Source organism: Dermacentor albipictus, chromosome 10 (genome assembly GCF_038994185.2).
Source record: "Dermacentor albipictus isolate Rhodes 1998 colony chromosome 10, USDA_Dalb.pri_finalv2, whole genome shotgun sequence".
NCBI lineage: Eukaryota > Metazoa > Arthropoda > Arachnida > Ixodida > Ixodidae > Dermacentor > Dermacentor albipictus.
The window spans coordinates 68,905,521-68,928,301 of record NC_091830.1 but is presented as its reverse complement, the minus strand read 5'-3'; the positions used below and the strand labels follow the sequence as shown (position 1 = coordinate 68,928,301).

Below are 22,781 nucleotides of genomic sequence, written 5' to 3'. Positions count from 1 at the left end.
AATAAAGATATATTACATGTTCTCAGTGCATTATTTGTTAATAATGTACTGAGTATTAATGTACGGGTCAGCGCGGCAGTCGCCGTCTTCGATGCAGAACTGCCGGCGTTCATGTTCGCGGCTGCCGTCTTGCATTTCCCATACACGCCCGCGCGCCCTTACGCACGCTCGCGCGCTGCGTATACGCTCCGCTGGGGAGTGCTTTCCAGCGGGCGTAAACGCTGCTCCGTAAAACCGCTGGCCGCCTCAGCGTGGTGCGCATGCGCAGTCGCGTCTCCGCTCACCCGCTCCGCTCCGCTGGCCGTAAACCCGCTGGGCTAAAACTCTCTATTGATCTCTACGCTGGAGCATGTAAAGCCTTCATGTCCTGTTACGGTCGCAAACCCAGATTTCCCCCACTTCCGCTTTATAAAAACAAGTACAAAAGATGGGTGAAGGGACGCTGCACTGACGACTGTGCTCTTATAACGTCATGGGGGCGTCGCCCGGGGGTTTCTTGGGTCTTCTGCAACCGGAACTTCGTGTTGTAGTCTGCTCGCATTACCTGTCCTTGCACGTCACCGCTTCGGGGCGGATGCCGGCACTCGTGGAAGCTGGCCGGTTTTATTCCGCATAGGATTTATCTTTTGTTTCGTTCTTAGTCTGTGGAAGGTCTCGTTACACTCGAGAGAGTTATCGATGGCGGCATTTTCCCTCGGGCGGGGTACAACAGGGAAATTGGAAAGCATAAGGCGTTATCTCTCTCTCTCTCTCTCGGCCTCCCGTCCCACACCCTCCTCCATCTTCCAACCAATAACATAAAAAGGAGTACTTGCCGAGACATGTCGCTGACGGTGTCTACTGGGTGTTTGTTTTTGATCGACATCTTGTAATGTTGCCGGCCGAATCTTCCACCTGTGCTAGCAGGCATCTCGATGTCGCGCATGGGGGCAGCGCAACCTGCAGCACTGTCTTTTCCACGTTACTTTTATTGCAGCCTAGACATAATAGTGACATTTTATTACATGAAACTGCTGTTGAAAACCATCGGTCTTCACGAAGAATGCGTGCAGGTCAAACCACGTTCTGCGACGTGCTGAGGGGACGGACCTTTTCCATCATATCAGTATGCACGCTGTTTGCCCCGGTGCTTGTCCGTTACTCCGCATGAATCCATGATGGAAAACATCGCGGTCACCTGTCGCTCCTGCAGAGGGCAGGGCGCCGGAAACGCTGGTGTTTCCGCAATCGGCGGCAGAAGCTGCGGAACATGCACTTGCGAACGCAAATCACTTGGGCAGCGAGAGAGAGAGAGAGAGAGAGAGAGAGAGAGGAGAGTCGAAGTCACCGTTCCGGCCGTTCCGCAACCATTGTGTGGCGTCCATTCTGTTTACAATCGCGTCAGCGCCGCGCCTGCATGATTGAGATATTGCACACAACGTGTTACCTGGTGTTACGTTGTCATCACGCTCCGCGAGCGTGCTCGCGTACGGCCAAGCCGTTTTGCATTTCTCCATAGCCGGAGCCCGAAACCAATCCATCGTCCGGCGAAACAACGGCGCTCGTTCGTCTGCTTCTTTTTGCTAGTGCCGTCTGTCACGGTTTTGCGTAGCAGACGAGTAAAAAAAGAAAAAAAGAACAGCCGCTGAGAGACGGACCTGCTGGCTGTCTTCAAGCGTGCGCATGCTCGGCCACCGCTTTCTTCAGCAGAGCTCTTTTTTTTTTTTTCCGCTTGCGCACGCAAGCCATCATTTACCTCGATATCCCGGTGCAGCTGCAATGCTCAATTTTCTCCCGTTCGAAAAACAGACCGACAGGTTTTGGCTTTCCCCGCTGTTTTCCTACTTTCTCTGTCCGTTATTCTGGCGAGTGGCTCGGCTGCATCAGCAGGTGCATCCATTCTCCCTTTGTTTTGCGGTGTCGTCTGCCTTTCTGCCGCTTGTGTCGTCTGCTTCTGGGCGCGCTGTGGCTGCCGTTTTGCCGGCTATAGGGGCATCATGCTCGTGAACGGGAGAAGAGTATGCGATTATTCTGTCGGATTCGCGTTTCGTCTGTTTTGCCAAAAAACACCTGTGTGTTCAATGCACGCGGCGCGGAACAGACGGTACATTATAGTTCGCGCATGCGGAGGAAATGGAGCCTTTTGCGCCGTCTGTTTTCGTATTTCAACTGCTGTTTTTCCGTAGGGGCGTCCCGCGGTCACAAGCCGACCTTTTCTCGTCGCAATTGTTTACCGCGTTTTACGGTTTCGCCTGTCAGGTGCGGATGCCGCTTCCTCTCGGCTACCGGAAATAGCGTTTGGCGCTCTCTTCGCTCATGAGTAACGGTAAGAAGTGAACCACAAACTGCTTTATTTTAGCCGTGTGCCGCGAGTAGTCCTGTCAAATAAAATTCCTCTTGCCAAGTGCAACATTCGTTTATCAATGCCGTTGCCCGTGCATTCGAATGACGTGGTCAAGACGCAATTGTTAGCGGTATTGCATAGACTCCTAACGCACTTCATTTCTACTCCCGTCATCAAGCGTCACGCGGACAAATTGCATTAAATGTACTTTTACGCGATTCATCACTTTGCGACATGGTGTCAGCTCAGCCTTATCGCTTGACGCAATGCGTCAACTGAACTTTGCTGCGGCTGCTGTAAACGTGTACTCTATAGGCTCTTCAAGGCCTTAATGCTAGGTCATATAGTTTCATTAAAAGTGGCAGACGAAAACCGCAAACGAAAAGTTTTCGAGCAGAGTGCGCCACATCTGCAGTATAGTTGCATCACCAACTTGCAGACGAAAAAAAAAAAAAAAACCGTTGGAGCAGACGATCGAAACGAATGTCACGTCTGTACATGCGTGCGAACATGTTCCACCAATTACCGAGTCAGAAAAAGAGAAAGTGGTGCGTTAGCAGAAAAGACGTTATCTCTGTAGCCGTGTATACACGTGTTCTTCGTGTCAAAACGTCAAGCTGAGCGAATCCATGTCACGAGCCCGCTCGGATTGCTTCCGTGCCGTGTTCATCAGACCGGGCCGTTTACGAACCAAGATGCCTTTTGTTCTCGGTGGCGTCATAAAAAGTTTTACTGCTCGCCCTGTAATCCCTCGGTCCACGCCTGCGAAAATGTGGCCGAATCGTGACTTTTTTGCAGCCGCTGGGTGTTTCGTAACAGACGACGTTAATGGCTGTACTTTCTTTTACGACCGATATAAAAGGGGCTCCTTTTGTTTCACGGCTGTTTGTGCTTGCGGCGGCTCCGGGCATATATATACGATCTCGGCATTTGATTCCCGAGGCCTCAAGTGGTTGTAGCAGCGGTCTCTTGTTGTACACCTCGGCATAACGGTTCTCCTTGCGCCGTCCGCCCAGAGGCGCTACTCGTCGCTTTAGTACATTACGGCCGGCAGCGTCGTTATCGTTAGGGGATCGTGCCTCTTGATCAACAGTTCGTTGGAAGCCGGGCTCAGGCCCACTCGTTGCTATATGACTGGAGTCTGGAAGCGAGCAATTGTGGCTGAGGAACGGAACGCGCAAGTTGGATACAGCACACCATAAATTCCTGCAAAATTATATAGTTATATTAGCACGTACATGCATACTAATGATCGTGTCGTATGGACAGCGACAGTGTCTCCTTGACTATAGAGTTTATTAAAGGACTCTAGTCGCACACAACCTATACAGCCGCTTCCTTCTCTGTCTGCACTCGTTTTCAATAAGTCAACATTGGCTTACCAGTCCATGGGTTATCAATAAGCAGTCTGCTAGTAAACTCGCAACTGGCCAAGCCGTGAGCGCTTCCCCAACCCATGAAATATATTGGCTACAGGTAATAGCTTTGACGACAACACTGACTGAATATGGAAAATATAGATATATACACGTTCTCTCATGTTCGCAGTGACGCTCCGATTCTGCGATGCCGGTCAACGGTTTCCCGTGCTCGCGTCTGATCTGCATGCATAGTGAAGCGTGAACGCGGCGTTCTCCCCGCACGACGCTGTGTCCAGTGTGACCGGCCTCTCCCGGTTCCAGGTGGGATGCTGGTGTGCTTTCGGACGGCGATGCCTTCCTTCCCTTCCGGTGCTCCGGTCGCATCTGCGTCCGGTTCAGCTGAGATTGTGTATGCATCGCGACGCGGTCCGCTGGTCGGTTTTGGAACAGTCCCTGTTTACTCCCCCCCCCCCCCCCAACTCCATCTCATTTATTTCGGTACCCAAATGTCGGCTCGCGGGAGGGCGCTGTGAAATGAGCTCGTTCGTCTGTTTGTTGCTCTTTTCGTCGTCTGCTTCCGCCCGCTGTCTGACGACTACTGCGTTTGCAGCATCGCCAGCGCTATCGGGCGATGTTACCCGAAAAGCGCATACCATTTTGCGACCAGTAACTGCTCGCGTGAGGTCGAAAAATTCGGCGGTCTGCTTTACAATACTGTTATGCTGCACATTAGTGGACGTGCGCGGCTTTTTGTGTGAAAAAGCGTCATCTTCTGGTCGACTTCGAGGTCGCATCATTATTAAGGTGTTTTCATTCGTTAGCCTCCGCAACCTACGGCTTCAAAAAGCGCCAGCAAGTCGACCATCGGAACTCGCCTTTACATGTATAGCCATGTAGCGCCGCGCACTTTTCTGTACACTGTGAGTCCGGCCGCCTGAGAACTCATTTTCACGTCGTCTGCTGTCCTCCGGCGCAAGCAGAGCAGACGACGCGAGCGCGTGTCCGTTGGAGCCGCGCCATTCGCCAGCTGGGCAAAGGCCTTCCAGCTGGGTGTACGGTGACCCCAAGGCGGTCGGCTGTTGTTCTCCCCCAGGTGGATTGTTGTGGCACGTGCCGCGGAGGCGGCCATTGTGCGGAAGGCGCGGGAACGTTACCGAACCCGGGTGACGCTAGTAGGGAGAAACCCCAGAGGAAAGAGAGTCCGGAGGGTGGGGTAGTGACCTTCCGGAGCGCGGCATGGGTTCCGTCTCGCCTTTTGTCAACAACTTCCTTCGAGTGGGTGCGCGTGTTCCAGACGGGTCGCGTGGCCACCCCACAGGATGTCTTCCTTTTGAGGAAAACCGAGCGTTGAACGCGGGGGCTTATACGAAACGCTTCTCAATCATCTTCCTGCCGAGTCTTTCATCGTGTCGCTGGTTTCCTCTCGCCGTGCTAGGAAGTGGATGCACACGCCGCTCCAACAGACGAGGAAGAAATGAATAAGGCTTACCTTGTGTGGATTTATGCGCCGTGCGTCTTGTCTTGCTCTGCCGTCCTCTGTGCGATCAAGGCAAACCACCCCTGCCGAAGTCTGCGCTTCGAGCGGCGCTACTCCGCCGCAAGATGAACTCTTTAGATATTTCGATGAAACTGACGTAATAGTTCTGCGGAAACACGCAAAGTGGAGAGAAGTAAATAAGGGAAAATGACATCCACCCAGTCGTAGCAAGTGCTACAAAGGAAACCAATACGGGTTCCTAGAAAGAGAAGCCTCGCAGTAGAAGAAAAATTCGTCCTGGTCCTGGACTCGAACCCGGGACCACCGCCTTTCCGGGGCGGCCGCTCTACCATAGGAAAGGCGGTGGTCCCGGGTTCGAGTCCCGGACCAGGACGAATTGTACTTCAACTGCGAGGATTTTCTTTCGAGGAACCCGTATGGCTTTGCTTTGTAGCAATTGCTACGATTGGGTGCATGGATGTCTCATTTTCCCGTAATTATTCGATGAAACTGCACTGAGTTTTGCGATTATCTCGTTTTCGATTAGCTATGCCGTTTGCTGTTACTATTTCCAGGACTCAACTTCCAGGTGTTTGCCACTATTCGATCCACCTGAAGAAAAGCGCGTGAATGTCACCCCTGCAAAAAAAAAAAAAGTTTAAGAACAGCAAAATTGCCATATATATACATCATTCCTCAGAATTCAAGGCTGCTCTGAATTCCTGAGTCAACACATTCCAAGGCGAACGCGTTGATTGAGGCTGAACATTTTTCTCCTCTGCGACTCCGTGCTTCAGAAGCTTTCGCAGTCGCATTTACATAGCTTTGCATACGTAGACGGATAGTAGTCGGAAGCGTCTCCCGTCGCACCGGGGGAATTTTCACGCCTACGTGACGCTAGGCGACACGGCGCACAAACTCACTCGCGTGCCGGCCAAATGTCGTCTGCGCATGGCCGAGTCCGTTACAGGCCGTCTGCTCGCGCCTTGCCTTCTGCTGGCCCTTATAAGCAGACGACGGCGCGAGAACGTGGCGTGCAGACGGGATTTGCATGAGGCGCCACGTCCCACAACTGTTGAGTCTGGACGGCGAGTCGTCTCCGCTGATGTTTTTTTTTCGCAGGGGGACCGGCAAACAAGCGAAGGAAAAAAAGCAGAAGGCAAGGTTAACGCTTGAAGCAAAAAAATGCAGGCGTGAACATGAGTCGAATAGCAGACGACTTCCGCTTTTCCTTTTTTTATTTTACCTGCCTTTGGGGTGGGTAACGGGGCAGACGACGTTGCAAAAACCTGTTTCCGCGTTGCCTTTCCTTTATATCGTTCTTCCTCTCATGTGCCAAATGCCGTTTCTACATGGCCGAGTCCGTTAGGGTCGCTTACGCTGGGCGGCTGTCTTTTCCGCTTCGCTTCGCCGCCGACCTTGGCGGTCTCGTCCTAACGACGCGTGCAGTCGACTTCCTCGCGTGTCGGAGCCGTAGCGCAGTTGAGGAGGGGAAATATGTTGAGCTAGATTGATAGATTTCTGGAATGAACAAACAGTCGACCGTTAACGATGTGTGAAGTACGGACGACAAAAACGCTCGAAGTATAGCGTTGTTGAAAGGGGACGTGTTGCGTTTTCTACAAGAGTTAGTAGAATTTCCTATCTGTGGAAATCCTAAATGTCTGTGGAGATAGACGTAAACGTCGAAGGCCTAATTACAGCCGTAGCCTCAGGTCATTCCAGAAGGCAAACGACGGGAAGAAAAAAAAAGAATATTGTGCAGATGTCTTCGCCTCATCTGACCTGAAACGGCTCCGTTGTGACGTTTTCAGTGGCGTGAATTCATTCAAAGTGGATACGCCTTGCAAACTTTCCGGCTACAATTCGTAAATTGCAGTATGTGCCGTAAGGTAATTAAGAAGTTAAATTAGTGTTTTTTGAATAATTGAAATGTCTGTTTCGATTTCTCCTGCAAGGAATGCCCAGCTCAAGCACTAAGAATTATGTTAGCTGTAAAAGGTTATTTTCTAATATTCCGTAACGCTTAAAAACGATCACCCCATAGTATAAGGCAGCTGTGACGGCGCCTGTACACACAAGCAACACCGGTGAAAAAGTCTTGTTGCACAATCTTTCCATTCGTCGACCCCAGCTGTTGGCATTCGCACGCCACCAGGACCGAGCGACCGTTGCCAGCAGACAGCTGACGCGCCGTGCTTCTGTCGCAGGCCCTGCGCCACCTTTCTATCGTTTCCCTTTAAACTCTCCGGCACGGTTCGCAACCCATCCCGCGACCCCTCAAGGTGACCACACTGTAACCTCACCGGTCCCGTACCGGGAGGTCAAACTATCAACCTTTGGACCGTTACCGCGCACGGGCGGTCCCCCCCAGGAACAGACGTCGTCAGATCCAAAGACATCACCTGAAGGAGTCCACAATAAAGGCGGCGCGCGCAACGACTTTCCCTGCTACCTTTTTTTCCTGTCCGCATCTCTTGCTCAATTCTAATAATGCAGCTTTACCTTTTTTTGTCTCCTCTTTTTTTTTCGTGGCGGATCCCTTTTCCCCAACAATGCGTAACGGTCTCTCCGCCGGAGTCGATCTTGAGGTGGCCCCCCCTCCTCCTCACCATTCCCCCAGGCCGCGTCGCATCTGCCTGTTCCGTTGTTCTTATGTTCCCTTTCTTTTTTTGTTCCTTTCCCCGTCGATCGCGCCGGCTAACCGTCCAAGCGCGGCCCCGAAGAACAAACAAAAGTTCCCGCGCTTGTGCTGGCGCGCGCCGCGACCGGTGTCTGTGTCGGCACGCGTCTGCTGCGCTATCTCTCTCTCTCTCTGGCACCCTCTCTCAGCTCCCGACACTTTCCTCCTCTCATATCTGTTCGGCCGTTCGGTTTCGTTCACGTTGGTTCGAATCGGTGTTTTAGATCGGTGTTGTCGCCAGCGCCGTGTAGCGGAACCGCTGTCGCGCGCGATCAACTCCCGTTTTCTTCTCCCCCTCCCTTACCTCTCTCTCTTTCTCTCTTTCTCTCCATTAGCGCCCGCGGACAGCTGTTGCTGTCCCGTTTCTAATGCCTCTCTCACTCTCCCCCCAAACTCTCTCGCACGTAGGTCGTCGCGTTCCCGTGCATCGGTCGCGAATCTGCTGGCTCTAACGGAATGAACTAAAAACGAGAATGAAGAGAGGGGGAGTACCGAAAAAAGAAAGAAAAAGAGAAACAGGGAGCGTCAGAAACGGTTGGAGCGCACGCAACCGCCTGTTGCGCCCGTTGTCCTGCCAAGCGGGGAGTTGGGCATGTGTGACGGAATGTCGTCTGCCTCGTCCAGACGAACGACGGCGTGCTTTATTGCCTGCGGCGGGCTGCTGGGCCTGTCAGCGCCGTACGAATCGTCTGCTCGCATTTCGGGTGACGTACCGCGGCCAATGTACGATATTTGTAAATATACGCGCCGGGCGGTGGCGCACCGACAGTGGCTGCGCGCCACGAGGTCGTGGGTTCGACTTCCTCTAGCGGCTCCTGCGTTCCAGAGGAAAGCGGGCCGCCAAATCCTCCTCGTGTGTCGTACATTCGGTGCACGTTAGAAAGAAGTCCCTGGGCTATGGAGTCCCTGAGCCCTCGTGATTAAGGTTCACCCAGTGATGCGGTCTGACGTTAATCACAGCCCTTGTGATTAAAGCTCATCCAGTGATGTGTTCAGCTGATATTCATTCCAACCATTCTGTCAGTCTCTCTCGACACATGCAATGGTGCAGCTTGGATTTTGTTTTGGTAGGGATTTACCAGCGTGGCCCACCTTCATCCAGTGCGCAGAAACAAATGGCAGGCTAATCTTATTGTTGGGCCATGATTATGAGCTTAAACCCTCTGCCCCCAGGCCACTAGGTGTACAGCTGCATGTCTAGAGCACAAGACATGTGGTATGACGCAGCATCTAAATTGACTGAATAAGTGTTGTATTTGGTGACGTGACACTTTGGCCTAATACGAAGAATGAGGAAGGGGAGAAAATCTGTAGGGAGTGGAAGGTGCGTTGCGAGGAGTGGGATCTACAACCAGTGTAAAAGTCCAGATTACCTGGCAGTAAGAGAGAGGGACTTCAGGGCTGTGCTGTGGTCCTCTAAGCCACCCACCGGTTGGATCCGCCCTCCATAGCTTGATATCTCTTCCCGCCTGAGGTGCTAAAATGTAACTTAACTGGTGTTCGTGATATCAAATCGTGCTGTATGAACAATGAGGGTAAAGTGGGTAAAGTAAGGAAAAAATTGTTTTTCTCTTGTCTTCATCAGTGTCCACGCCTACACCACCTACTGCCATTACTTCATGAAGCATTTTCTGAATGGCATTTCTTTTGTAGGTTGTCTTTATTGATGCGATAAACATAACCAGATAAATTCCAGGTGAAAAATAAAGAAAGCTAGTTCATAAGCTGCATAGTCATTTCACAGTTAGGTAATCAGCCTTGAAAAAGACATTAATATGTGTAGAAGGAAAAATCTGTAAAGAAAACTGTAGGAAGGTAAACAATCATCTGAGTGGTACCTTAACTGTTTGAGTGTTTAATTTCCAGTATTCTTTGTGCATATTTTTTTAGGCAGTCCCCTTTCAGCTGTGTGCTATGGTACCTGCTCCTGAATAAATACACTATGCTTGTATTTACGTACAAGTAGACCCGCTGTGGTTGCTCAGTGGCTATGGTGTTGGGATGCTGAGCACGAGGTCGCGGGATCGAATCCCGGCCACGGCGGCCGCATTTCGATGGGGGCGAAATGCGAAAACACCCGTGTGCTTAGATTTAGGTGCACGTTAAAGAACCCCAGGTGGTCAAAATTTCCGGAGTCCTCCACTACGGCGTGCCTCATAATCAGAAAGTGGTTTTGGCACGTAAAACCCCAAATATTATTATTACGTACAAGTACATAAAGAAAATACACCTCATGCGTAAACTTGTATGTCTGTTTTATGAGATTCTGTATCACTTATGTTTCTCGTGCATTGTTCTAGTCCTCAGCTCCTCATGTTGCTCCCTTGTATCTTTGTAGGACTCCAGACAATGGGACTACTGAAGACCTGTGGGAGTGCTATGATGATGAAGCCGTGCAGGAACGTGTTTTTAAGGTAAAAAATTCAAGTCTTCATGGATGTTACCAGTTGCTCTGCCTCTGTCTAGTGAGGGTGGGATTTTTCAAAGAACAAATTTGACGCAATGTATATTTGAGAAGACAAAAAGAAAGGGCGCAACACATTTCCACCAAATATTGTAGTCTGTCGTGAATTTAGCAGACTGCTTGAAGCTTGTGGCACCCAAGACATCCAATTTTACCATCATAAGTGTGCGAAAGATTGGCCACAGATTATCTGAAATAGTGCGCAAACACGCCCTAATTCAGAAACTCCAAAGGTAAGGCAGAGAGGCTTCATTTCAGCACACTACAAGGTCCTGGCATTTGCAACGTTTGTGTTGCAGACGGCTCTGGAGTAAGGGCAAACACGGGATGAAACGGTGCAACAGCGTTTCCACTTAGTCGAACTTCAAGATAACGAACACGAATATGATGAATTATCAAATGTAACAACTTAGATCCAGAATGTTTTTCACCAATATGTGCACGTAACAGATATATGCTTCTAATGAATATCGGATATAACAAAATATTTTCGCTTTGTATGTGGCTGTATTACGAGGTGTGACAATATAGCTTTGCGATGTGTAATTGTTGCACCAAACCTGCTCTAGCCCAAGATATAGTGAAATCAATTCGAGAACAATTAGGAAGACACTGAGAAAACAAGAGAGGGGGGTGCACAGATGAGCACACAAGATGTGCGAACCAAACTGCTTTACACGTGATTGTGTTTCCTTTGTGGGCACCCTGTTAGAACGATGCGCTCTAACGACTTCGCACCTATTACCAAGGACCAACTAGCAAGTGACTAATCGTGTGTCCTTGTGGCTTTGACTGTCTACAGGTGCAGCGCATCACGCGAATGGAACCCGGTCAGTCGCGCTACGAAACAGAGTTCCTGGAGTTGGCCGAAGTGGGCAGTGGGGAGTTCGGCAGTGTGTACAAGTGCCTGCATCGACTGGACGGATGCATCTACGCCATCAAGAAGTCTCGCAAGCCCATGCGGGGCACCCAGGATGAGTGAGTGTGACCGCTTGCTTCTCCCCTTGAGCACGGCCGGCCTTTCCTTGCTTCTTTTTTTGTGTGTTAATGACTGCCACCAGTCGTCCACCTGCACAATCTGCGCGGTGAATATGTAGATTTTCGAATATCCGCAATGACCTTCGAGCAGAAGTCGTCTGCGATGACTACAGCAGTATGCGAGCAGTGCCATTTAGATGTGAAAGCGAATTAAGTGGTTTATTGTTATGCGTACACATTATACACTTTGTACGCTTTATTAGCAATCCATCTTATCATGCATGTGTACTTATGTGTGTATACTTATGTTTTATGTGTCATGATGAGGAGTACAGCAGTTCAGTGGCATTTGCTTTTTTGTTTCATCGGCTATTTTCTCCTAGACTCATTTGCAAAATCCACATTTCTTGCTTCCTAACAGGAAGACTGCCCTCAACGAAGTATATGCACACGCGGTGTTGGGCCAGCATCCACACGTCGTCCGCTACTACTCTGCTTGGGCGGAAGACGACCACATGATCATCCAGAATGAGTTTTGCAATGGTGAGTACATGCTGCACACAGACCGTTTGCAAGTTAAAGGTATACCTGTGTACCTCGTATGCTCAGCCTACTGATAACACAGCTGCTTCACTCTTGGTGGCACGAATACTCGACATACAGCCATGAGCAAAGGTATACAGACCAGGGGCCCCCAGTGCTATTGAACCATCAGCTACCACATAATGTGAATGCCACAAACTAATCTGATAGAAACAACGTAAATGACAAAGGCTTGGTCAAATTTTAGGTAGCATTGAATGCAGGCTTGCAATGCATGCTGTGCTGTCACGTTGCCTGTGACCATGGTACACTTGCTCTTTCCCTAGGCAAATGTAATTCACTATGGCCTTCCCTTGCATTTCTCATAGCCCCTGTGTTCTTGTTGGGTGCTAAGACCATCCAACCAGTCAGCCAAGCTGTGAATCTCGTCTGCACGAAAGTCGCCCAAGTGCGGGCGCATGCAGCACCCATGTTTGACTGGAGGGGTTGTCGTATTGCAGAGGGCAGCCTGGCCGATGCCATCCAGCGCAACGAGCGCGAGGGCAAGCACTTCTCAGAGAAGGAACTGCGGCGCATCCTCCTTCATGTGGCTGAGGGCCTTCGGTACATCCACTCCCAGAACCTCGTCCACATGGACATTAAGCCAGGTGAGTGCTTTGCATTCAACTGTCGCGTCGATCCAGCCCACCTTCGGTAGCTTTGTTAAGTACCGACGTTCTCTTATCAGTGACTGCTGCTTCCCGATTTTTTATCGAAACTGGTTCCACTTCCGGACAATTCAAAGCACACAGTGCAGTTGAAACAGTCAGTGGGAAGGTCGTGGCAGGTATTTATGTGTTCTAAGCTGGAATCTGAGATGCGATGATTGAAGGGGATGGTGGATCCGCAGTGCCTAACCTAGATGGCAGGAAACGCTGTACAACGGGTGTACTTTCTATAACTTGCTGTGAAAAAGGCAGTGATAGTGTAATGATTCTATACTAATTCTATTTCTTTGTATGCTTCATAAGTGGTTCAAGCAGTATGCCACCTACTCTTATCACCAAGGCCGTGGACAAGAACAGAATAGAATCTAGTGAGACATTTTCATGTTATGCCAGCCATGGTTTTACAGGCAAGACTGTCTGTTTATGCTGGCAGGGGCTTAGAAGAAAGAAATTGGAGATCGAGAGAACTGGGTTAAGTGGACATCAGCAAGAGAACGAGAGAGTTTGAGTGCGTTTGGTAATTGCTACCCAAGCACTTAGCAAGAGTAATGCAAGCACGAAGCTGGGGTTCTGTCAAGCTGTGCTTATGAGGGCACTTGAAGCTTATTTGGGCAGATCTGTGTGGCAGCTTAACGAGGAAAGAAACTGTTTATTGTACCCCACTTTCATCTTGTTGCACTGCTTATCTTGAATCTGGAATTTTTCACTTGCTTTTCTAGAATGAATGGCTGCTGTATGACTAGCTATCCGAAAATGTTAAATACACTACAAACACATGTAAAAAGGCCTGTCTCAAAGAAAACCCTGGTTGTAGTGTGTAAAAGACTAAAGTGATATGTGATTGTAGACGGCCAAAAACGCTAGATTAGACAAGCAGTAATTGGGGGTTGCCATGTAGGCTTCTGCCACAAAACCAACAATGAAGTTTGCAGTAACCATATTGTTCCAGCATTGCTCCCAAAACTTTCGTCGTCGTCTCGCTGCTTATGATTTGCGATACATTGTTTAGCAGATGCAGCTCAGTAACAAGAGTTTAACTGTTAGTTGTTGCAAAATATTTGGTTAGGCTCAAATATTCGAAAATACTGAATAGTTATTTTTCAAATACAAATAGTTAGTGTGTAATATTCTATTTGTATTTGAAACCTATTCAACCCTGTTATATTTGCCTTATATATTCACCCACTCCAAAGTTTTTGCAAGGTAGACAACCTAAGTTCTTAAACAAGTACAATTAGACACAAGATCTACTCGATACAAGATTGTTCTGGCATTTCGTGACCGACATTACTATCAAACTAAAATGTTGCACAAGAGCTTCCTAACCTTTGTGCTTGCCAAGCCTCATCCTTTTATGTGCGAGAAGTTTGTAGCGTAGTTTGCACATATTTAATAACGTGTCCGTACTTCTTTAAAACTTTCACATCAAGGAAGTTTGTCCTCAGTCCTGTCCTGTCTTCTGCTTCGCAGGGAACATCTTCATCTCGAGGGTCCCAATCACTGCGTTTCCAGAGAACACAGACGATGGTTTTGACTCTGATTCAGAGGGCCCGACTGAAGAACTCGTCTACAAGATCGGTGAGTGTAGCGAGGAGCACGTTTCCTCTTGGTAATTGATAAGTGAGGTTGTTGCCCTTCGCAGTTGAATGAAATTTCACTTCTGCCAGTGTTATCATAACTAACATTTTACCAGTATATCTACTGATGTTTTTTTTTCTAATATTTAATGATTCAACGATTCATTGCAATCTCCTTACTTTTGGCATTTTTTACTTTCTGCAGAAGTCAGCTGTACAAATTATGGTAAACGGTGATTGACATCAACTGGCATCAACTCAGTGGTGCATGAAGCACCACTGCACCGGATGCTCCAAGTGTTTAAAATGCACGGCTTCCAATTGCCGCAGAAATTAACACTTCTTTACTCGTCTAGGTGCTTCACTTTGGGCTAATAAAGTTTGTCTTCCATTTAATGCAGTCGTTCCAAGGTAGAATCTTCCATTCAGATACAGATGAAAATGTGTTCAATAGAAGTCACCTCAGGTTTCGAGATGGTCAGCTTCCTCGATGTGACAACGGCCTTCATTTTTTTTTAGGCCAGGAATGAGTTTGGCTCAAGTGTCGCTTTCTGCAGGCAGACCTAGCATTGCAACGTCCCATCTTCTTGTCCCGTCATTTCACGCTGTTCTAAGATTGAACCAACATTAAGTCGCCCAACTTTCAATGCTACTCCAATAAGTGCGGTAGGATCTGAAGCTAGTCGCAACACAACATGAGAAAAGACTAGTAGCCGGGACTCATTCAAACCCATGAGCTATGAGCTCGACAGGCTGTGTAGAATGGATGGCCTGCAGAGTGCTGAGCTCATGGCTTATAATGGTAGCGTCTTCAAGGGTAAAATAGCAAGAAGTATGGCTAGTGGCCAAATATTGTCTGGAAGGTTGACTTTGTGATGCACGTACAGGCCATTGTGCAGTGACAACCCTGGAAAGTCGGTGATGGCCATTGCTGAACAGTTCTCGGTTGCAGAGTACACATGCTTGCTTGCTGTGCATGAGTACCGTAGGTTATCAGTCCTACGCAATGGATTCGTGTCACCAGATCTAATGCTACCATACAGGGACAGCAGAGCTGGGACTGTATTCTCAAAAGATCTCCAGCGCTAAAATTGTCTTAAGAGCGAATTCCAGCCAATCCTGATGCTGGACACATTATTAGTGAAGGCTGCCAGCCAATGGTGAAGAGTGCTTACGAATCAAAAGTTTTGAAATGAATTTGGCCCCCTAATCTCTCGCTGTCATTCTTTTGGGCACATTATAGTCGCTTTAGCTGCTGTGCCACAGGAACCCTAACTCATTGCCACTGCTCTGTTCACGCAGGTGACCTGGGTCATGTGACCTCAACCAAGAACCCCCAAGTGGAAGAAGGTGACTGCCGGTACCTCTCAAAAGAAGTGCTCCGCGAAGACTACTGCAACCTTCCCAAGGCAGACATCTTTGCTCTGGGCCTCACTGTCTTCGAAGCGGTGAGTGGCTTTCCCTGCCTTGTGTCTGTCACTTTAGATTGACGAGTACATCAATAATAATAAAAAAGAAAGTGGACAGGTGCCCGAGACCATCATATGATCTTCAGTGGGAGAGCCGATGTTCATGCTGCAATTACGTAGCGTTGTTATAATTTTGTTTACTTGATAACTGACTTGTAGCTAATGTTAGGCAACCAGTGTGTCAAGATGTTCTAAGGAATAGTGCACACTGGAATGAGGACAAAAGAAGATGAAAGATGAAAAAAAAAATGGTTGAACCCTTTTTCAAAGGAAATAGGCCATAACATGAAACGAATGCATATTCTGAGGAGCAGTGGCAGCTATTTTGCACGTTCACAAATACAAGTCCATGAATATGTGCAGTCTTTATTAATTATGGTTTTGCTAAAAGGGTGACGCAACGACAGCAATATTAAGTACACAAGGCATGTGCTGCTGCGCCACGTAGACAGAACCACAGAGGCCACCAGGTGCCTTAGGCGTACCGGGCGCGGCGGTGAGTGCGGGTTCTGTGAAACTGCGGCGTCAGAGCTCTGGCAGCAATATGCACCCTCATAATGGACACAGCACACCGATTTGTCGTGGAACCCAGCAGGAACCACTTTCGTGTTTCCAGCAGAGAAGCGCACACTGCACTGCTTTCAACAACATCCTTGATTTTTCAGAAGAGACATAGGTACTTGTATACCCTATGTCATAGCTAAAGAGGTACAAAATCAAACACTGCTGTAATTAAGAGGTTGAGATTCAATGACCTTTTCACATCGGTTAACCTGTACACAAATGTTATCATTGTTTACGTGTTGAGAACTCTGATCGTTTGCTAACACACTAGGATCCAAAAGTTCAGTCTCATTCTGAATTGCAGTGTTGTTCCTTGATTTTGTCATGTAATACATGACATCAAGCATGTACAGCAATAGGTTGTTGCATAAGTACAGCATTTCAGCAAAGTAAAGAAAGCCGTCGAAAGTAACACTGTGTGTGTCTTTTGTTGTCCCTATTCCTGTGTGGGCTATTCCGACAAACTATAACGCATGCCTCTACCTGGTGTCTGCTCTGTGCTCACTGATTTGAGTCAATCTTAGTTAGTCAATCTTGACATTACCTTACCCAGGACCGATTCGTAGCATAGCCTGAACTAGCCAAGAATGGCTCCTGCTGAAAAGAATCGGTATGAGTGCAAGCCGTAGTATACAGGCTTATCCAATACCTGCTTTTAAAGGCACGGAAATGGTGATAGGCAGCCGCCAATCTGGGTGCAGTATTGCTGTGGTGATAATGCGATACCAAAAAACAAGAAAGATTATCAATTTGGATAGGGATAATTCTGCATGCAAGCCCTGTCGTGGCAAAACAATCTTACCTCATAATGAAATCGCATCTCGAACTGGAATGTCTTTTTTATATCGAATGTTTTTTGTAAGCATACGCACTGATACAGACAAAAAAAGTGTGAATTTTATGCTTACTTCATTGTATGGAATTATTCGCTATACCTATGGTCAATATATTGTGGTTCAACTTATAATAAGCTCTCAATGCATCCTGGATTGTTTCGGGAGTAATATCCTTCTTTGTGGATTGTCTTCATCCCTCAGCGGGTTGCGACAGATTAGTTGTTAAAATTTGTATTTTTGTTGCTTTTAGATGTCTGATCTCTCTGGATATCTAATGTCTCTGAATGTGTCAAACTGGTACTGGTAAAATTCAATAATCATGCCGCATTATAACATGAAAGAGTGTAAGTTTGGGCAAGTTGGTATTGCATAACTTTTAAGTTTCTAGTGCACGAAAAGGGACGAGTCGTACTTCTGTGTTGTACTTCTGTCTCTTGTCCCTTTTCGTGCGCTAAAAACGTAAAAGCATTATAACAATTTTCCTCACTGTCTTTTGTTTTCATTGCGATGACATTTTTTGGTGCAAATGACATAACCAGGCTTATCATTTCTCTTGGCAGGGTGGCGGTGGTCCATTGCCCAAGAATGGTCAGGAGTGGGTGGCGATTCGCAAGGGGAACCTCCAGCCACTTAAACAGTGTTCACCAGACTTCAACGGACTTCTCACTGTAAGTACCTTGCTTGATGTTAAGACAAGCCAAATGGGGGACTTTGGAGTTGTTCGTACAAATGAACTGTTATTATTGTCGGCCTTAAATAAAATTCCTCTTGAAAATGCAGTGTGGTAAATGTCCCTCGATCCCTTAAAGGTCGCTGATGTCGACTTCTAACAATTCCACATTGACAAGTGCCTTCAATTAAAGGAAGGAGAGAAAAAAAAAGGCCTAACACACTGCTGCCTTAACTTAGCAGTATTTACACGTATCTCTCAAATTTAACAAGCACCTGATTTTATTTCAATATAAAGAACAAAATGTAGCATGCCTTCGAATTTTGGCAGTCGGGAAAGGATGAAACCTGCAGAGCTTACTCTGTAGATTGGGCATTCATTTCCACTTGGCGCATGTCGGTGTCACTCTTGGGACAGCCCTTTATTGCTATAGGCCTTGCGTTTTAAATTCCACATTTCTCAACGACTCTGCGACTATTGTAAGTGCAATGGCGGCCCCTACCTAGACTTGAGTAGTAGCAGTGTTCATTTATCTCTATACAGAGGTGACCATTGTGTTTTCATGCTGTCAAACATAACGAAAGGGGCCACTGTTGCTGTGAAAGTGCTTTAACCCTGCAATGCCCAAATGCATTGCCACATAAAGGAAAATCTGAACAACTTGCTCACCTTCATTTCCGGCCGTAGTAGATCACATCTGTATAAAGGAGCAATGAAATGCTGTTCGAGTTGGAACTTATTAGTATAGCAGTTAACTAGTAACTTGTTTGCTAAACTATCAGTAAGGGAAGAACTATCTCCAGCGTGTCGTGAATGCTACCATGGGCTATGCGTTACGTTTCTTAATCTTAAATTGGAACTTCGAAGTATCGCAATAGCACAGCATACGTGTCAGGTTGGGCATTACAGGGTTAATTCCTCTCTACCAGAGGTGCCATAGCACTTGGCGCTGGACACAAGTTGGCAACATGGAATGCTCTACTAAAAGAGAGCCTTGTCAAGAGCACGTGGGTAGCATTGTCGTGGATGTTCTATTAACGTCCACATAAACGCCCGAAACGTTATAGTAGGGCTCGCGCTACACAAGCACTTTCCGCTGCCGTTTAGTCCAATGACAATTGAGTTTCAGTGGCCGTTCAACTGAGCAAATTCTTTCGGCTGTTACATGGTGCATTTCGAGTGCAGCTCGGGCATGCTTCTCCGATCATTTGAGTGCATGTTGAGAAGAAAACTGTTTGTATGCTTGCATGATTTTGCTTTAGTATCAAATGACAACGACATAACCTTTTCCTGAAACAACCTACAGAAATTGCATTTTGTGTTCATTTTTTAAAATCATCTTATTGTCAAAATATGAAAGCGAAGTGACTTGCACCACTGGAGGCTAACATGTTGACGTGTCTTGACTGGGGTTGCCAGTTTCAGTTGGTGTCGACTGTCATTCTGTTTTCGGTGGCACTTAAATCTTCCGTGTAGCAATTCTCTGCTGCGATTGAGCCCAATGACGGTTCGGCTCATTGGCTATAGAAAGGGCCCGTGTAACAGGAATTCAAGGCAAACTGCGATAAAATTCTGGGCCACGTTAAGACTTAATGCACTGTAGAGTAGAGCAGTCTCCATGCAAAATTTAATGTGTTAAATGTAAGCTGAAGCGGTGAAAAAGGGTAGCAAGAGCAGACATTTTTTTGATGCCAGAATCTAAAAAGAGACTGCCATTACTGCTCACCGTAAGTGACGCACGACTCAGAATGCGTGGCTTCTTGGCATAACCTTTGAGATTATGCTCTGCCTTCAGTGGGCTGAAAAACCTCGGAGGCAACATGCCAGGACTTACCTCATCCTAACCGCCAGTTGCACTCGTCGTCTGCTTAGACGCCGATTAAAGGCTGCTGGCAAGAAAATGGTGCCATCGGAAGCCCTGCAGCTTTGTCGAGATTGCTTCAGTAGTACATACTATGGTCACTTACGACCAGCTTAGCCCAAGAAAGTGAAGTATCGTTGCAGTGGCTGACATTGTGGCACCTCGTCCTGTTTTGCAGGAGATGATCCAGAAGGTGGCGACCAAGCGGCCTTCTGCAAGCTCCCTCCTCCACCACCCCGTGCTGGTCCCCAACGCCAGCAAGTCGCGAGCGCAGCTCCGAAAGGAACTGAACGCGGAGCGGTTCAAGAACGAGCTTCTCTCCAAGTGAGTAATATTCGAAGTCGCAGCATTTGTTGCAGTCTGCAGACAGGTGCCTTTGCATAGTTGTTTCTTCCCCTGATATTAGCATATATGCTCAAAGAATGTATGTAACAAAGTGTTTTTGGTGTTCAATGGAACTTCATCATAATGCTTGACTTATCTGCCTTTCTGGGGTCAGAGTTACACCACAAATTCAGACATAACATCTCACAGAAACTTCTATAATGGTGATGTTTTTTTTTTTAAACTAGAGTGATGGAGGAAGTTGCTTAGGGGTGCTCTACAGCCCTAGTTCAGTGCTTACGATAAGCCTGCGCACAAAGATGCGTGTTATTGCACGCTAATGAAATGCGGTAGACTTCTGTTATCTCGACTCCGGTTAATTTGATCCTGACGAAGGTCACGGCTGGCGTGTATGGATTTCTATATGCCAAAGTTTGGTTATTTCAATCATAAGATTAGCCTTTGCTGGATAATTCAAATGTAACCAGTCATCACACACGTGCCTGACCACCACGGTGACCACAAATAGCACCGAAAAGTGTGTTGACATGTGTCAATAAGTCTCCTGCCCTAGGAAGATTTTCAAGCAATAACCAATTGTGGTATTCACCCATTTCCACTGCGTGCCTTTTTTCTTTTTCGAAAAGATTCGGCCGATAATTGCCTGTGCAGTGCAATCAATATGCCAAACCAAAACCACCTTTGCAGCTTTCATATGCTTTACCGCACAACACGAATGTAGTGTAGCGAAGCGAACTTTAAGAACTGGCCGCCATTGTGAGACACGTGATCTCTGTTCATTTTTGTTGTTAAAGATTGCCTACGCATTGTATTTCTACTTTGTTTAGGAGATTTAATGAGATTTCTCTGTTAGTTTTCTACTTGGGACACATAGAAAGTATGCATGTATTCTATTCAGGGGTGTGCTAGAATCGGACTACTGCTAAAAAGATCAGCTGTCTGTTCTTGCTTTTTTAATGCATCTTGTTTAATTTGACCCGCTGCATAATTAGATTGATTTCTTTGGTCCCGTTACGGTTGAATTATGACGTCGACTGTATTAACAGGATTTTTGGAACATGCAGATACAATGCATGTAAGAACTTGACTAGGGAATGGGTAGGACAAAAAAGCAATGTCCAATAGCAGTGTGCAAATGTCGTGTGGGTCTCTGACGTCAGCACAGACAAATAAAAATTTTAAAGAGGGAGAGGGGAAAGCTTGTGGTTAGTGAAGAGCTACAAATTATGTACACGAAAGTGAACAGCGTGAACAAGGGACGGTGGAAGATGAAGACAAGTGCAGCAGCGAATTAGTGACATTGCAAATGGGAATGTAGAAGTGCAGCTCTTGTGAGTAATTACTAATGAGTCAAGCGCAATGTTCCTTGGCTAGGTACACAGGTGGTCCTCATTGTAACGAAGTTGCATCTTAACACAAACCTATCTTCGTTATCTCCTATGCTCATCATACACATTCATCACACGCTACTATTCGTGAAATATTTTTGTATTCGCTTCATTATATTCAAAAAATTTTTTATATGCATATTCATTATGTCACAAGTTTCGAATCTGTCCAGTGGCTGAAGATGGTGTAGGCCCATAAGAGAACTAAAAGCCAGGCGAGTGCCGATGTTGAAAAAAAGGAATGACTTGAACAGAAACAGTGCAAGCGAACAGGACACAAAAAGAGAAACAATGGAGCTAGCGCCGTAGTTAGCCCTACTTTGTTCTCGTTCCATTTGCATGATGGTACTTGCTCCTTGAGCATTGGCCCCAAAAGTTCATAACCAGCACGGCCGAGCCAAAAGCCTAGTCTCCAGTGCGGGATGAACCCGGACTAAAGTACTGCTGCATTTGTTAGTGTGCTACCTAGCTTTAATACTTCGTGCTCTGTATAGATGCAACACTGCATAGCACAAAAAAAAACAACAATTTCCTTGCTAATTTTTGTTGGCACATTGCTCGCAGGAAACTCGAAGAGGCGTCCATGTGCCTCCAGTCTCTCCCCGTCGTCCATTCGTCATCCACTGCACAAAGCAGCCGCATCCACCGACTCATCGGCAAGAAGGCCAATCGGAGCCACAGTGTGACCAACTTCTGAAGTCGACAGTATCCAGTGTGCGACTGTAAACCCCTGCCATTCCACGTTTGTTTGCCTTCCCTCCATTCCTTCCTGCGTTCTCGGATCATCGTGCGCCATGTACCACTGTCACCATCAAGCTACCTATACGACCTTGACATCCGCCCTCCCTGTCATTCCCTTCGGTACCTGTTCTCGGTGTGTTATGTGGTTGGGGACTGCCAGTTGCGCCTAACTTAAAGGATTTTGCCAAGCTACGGAACGAGACTGTGATCGAGTCGACAGTCAAGATGCAAGACAAGTCAAGTAGTTGGGGAATGACCAAGATGCCGACGATGTTATTTTTTGTGGAAGTTCGAAGTGTGGACTGACTTTTTTTTTTCCCTTATGTAGTCCTAATCCCAGATCTCATGTGGTGTGACACCCTTCTCCGATTCGTGGAGGAGTGGGTGGTTTGTTCCTTGAAGATTTTATCTTTTTTTTTCTTGTCTCCTTAGAGTGTTTATGATGCGCTGAGCGGCACTTTTTTAGAGGAAAGTTTATAATGATGCTGACAGAAAGTGCCTTTATGCGAAGGGCTGTTTGTGCCTTAAGTTATTAGTTCTTTTTATGACCAAGTGCGTTTGTGTGCTGTGTAAATAAAAGTTCAGTCAATTACATATTGATTTTTACCTATGACATCTTGTATAATATACTGTTTTATCCCAGTCATCTCGGAGAATAAAGAGATTTTATCCATCATTACTTCGTTGCCAATGCCTTGTCAGTAGAATGCATTATTCTAGTGCAGTTGTGCCAGTGCCAAGAGACATCGAGGCAACAAAAAAGTGTGAAAATAAGTTCACTCAAGCCCAAGAAA

At 47.2% G+C, this 22,781-nt stretch overlaps 1 protein-coding gene across 1 annotated transcript in view; it reads left to right on the top strand.

Moving 5' to 3' along the window:
- Nucleotides 1-22,666, top strand: part of LOC135899570 (wee1-like protein kinase 1-A) — a 33,072-nt gene extending 10,406 nt beyond the window's left edge. Inside the window, exons 2-10 of the mRNA XM_065428878.2 lie at nucleotides 10,183-10,258; nucleotides 11,111-11,286; nucleotides 11,708-11,829; nucleotides 12,330-12,476; nucleotides 14,007-14,114; nucleotides 15,416-15,561; nucleotides 17,543-17,650; nucleotides 19,692-19,837; nucleotides 21,811-22,666. Of these exons, the coding sequence (XP_065284950.1) occupies nucleotides 10,183-10,258; nucleotides 11,111-11,286; nucleotides 11,708-11,829; nucleotides 12,330-12,476; nucleotides 14,007-14,114; nucleotides 15,416-15,561; nucleotides 17,543-17,650; nucleotides 19,692-19,837; nucleotides 21,811-21,943 (1,162 nt within the window). The 3' untranslated portion in view covers nucleotides 21,944-22,666. The remainder of the gene's footprint in view (nucleotides 1-10,182; nucleotides 10,259-11,110; nucleotides 11,287-11,707; nucleotides 11,830-12,329; nucleotides 12,477-14,006; nucleotides 14,115-15,415; nucleotides 15,562-17,542; nucleotides 17,651-19,691; nucleotides 19,838-21,810) is intronic.
- The last annotated feature ends 115 nt before the right edge of the window (nucleotides 22,667-22,781 follow it).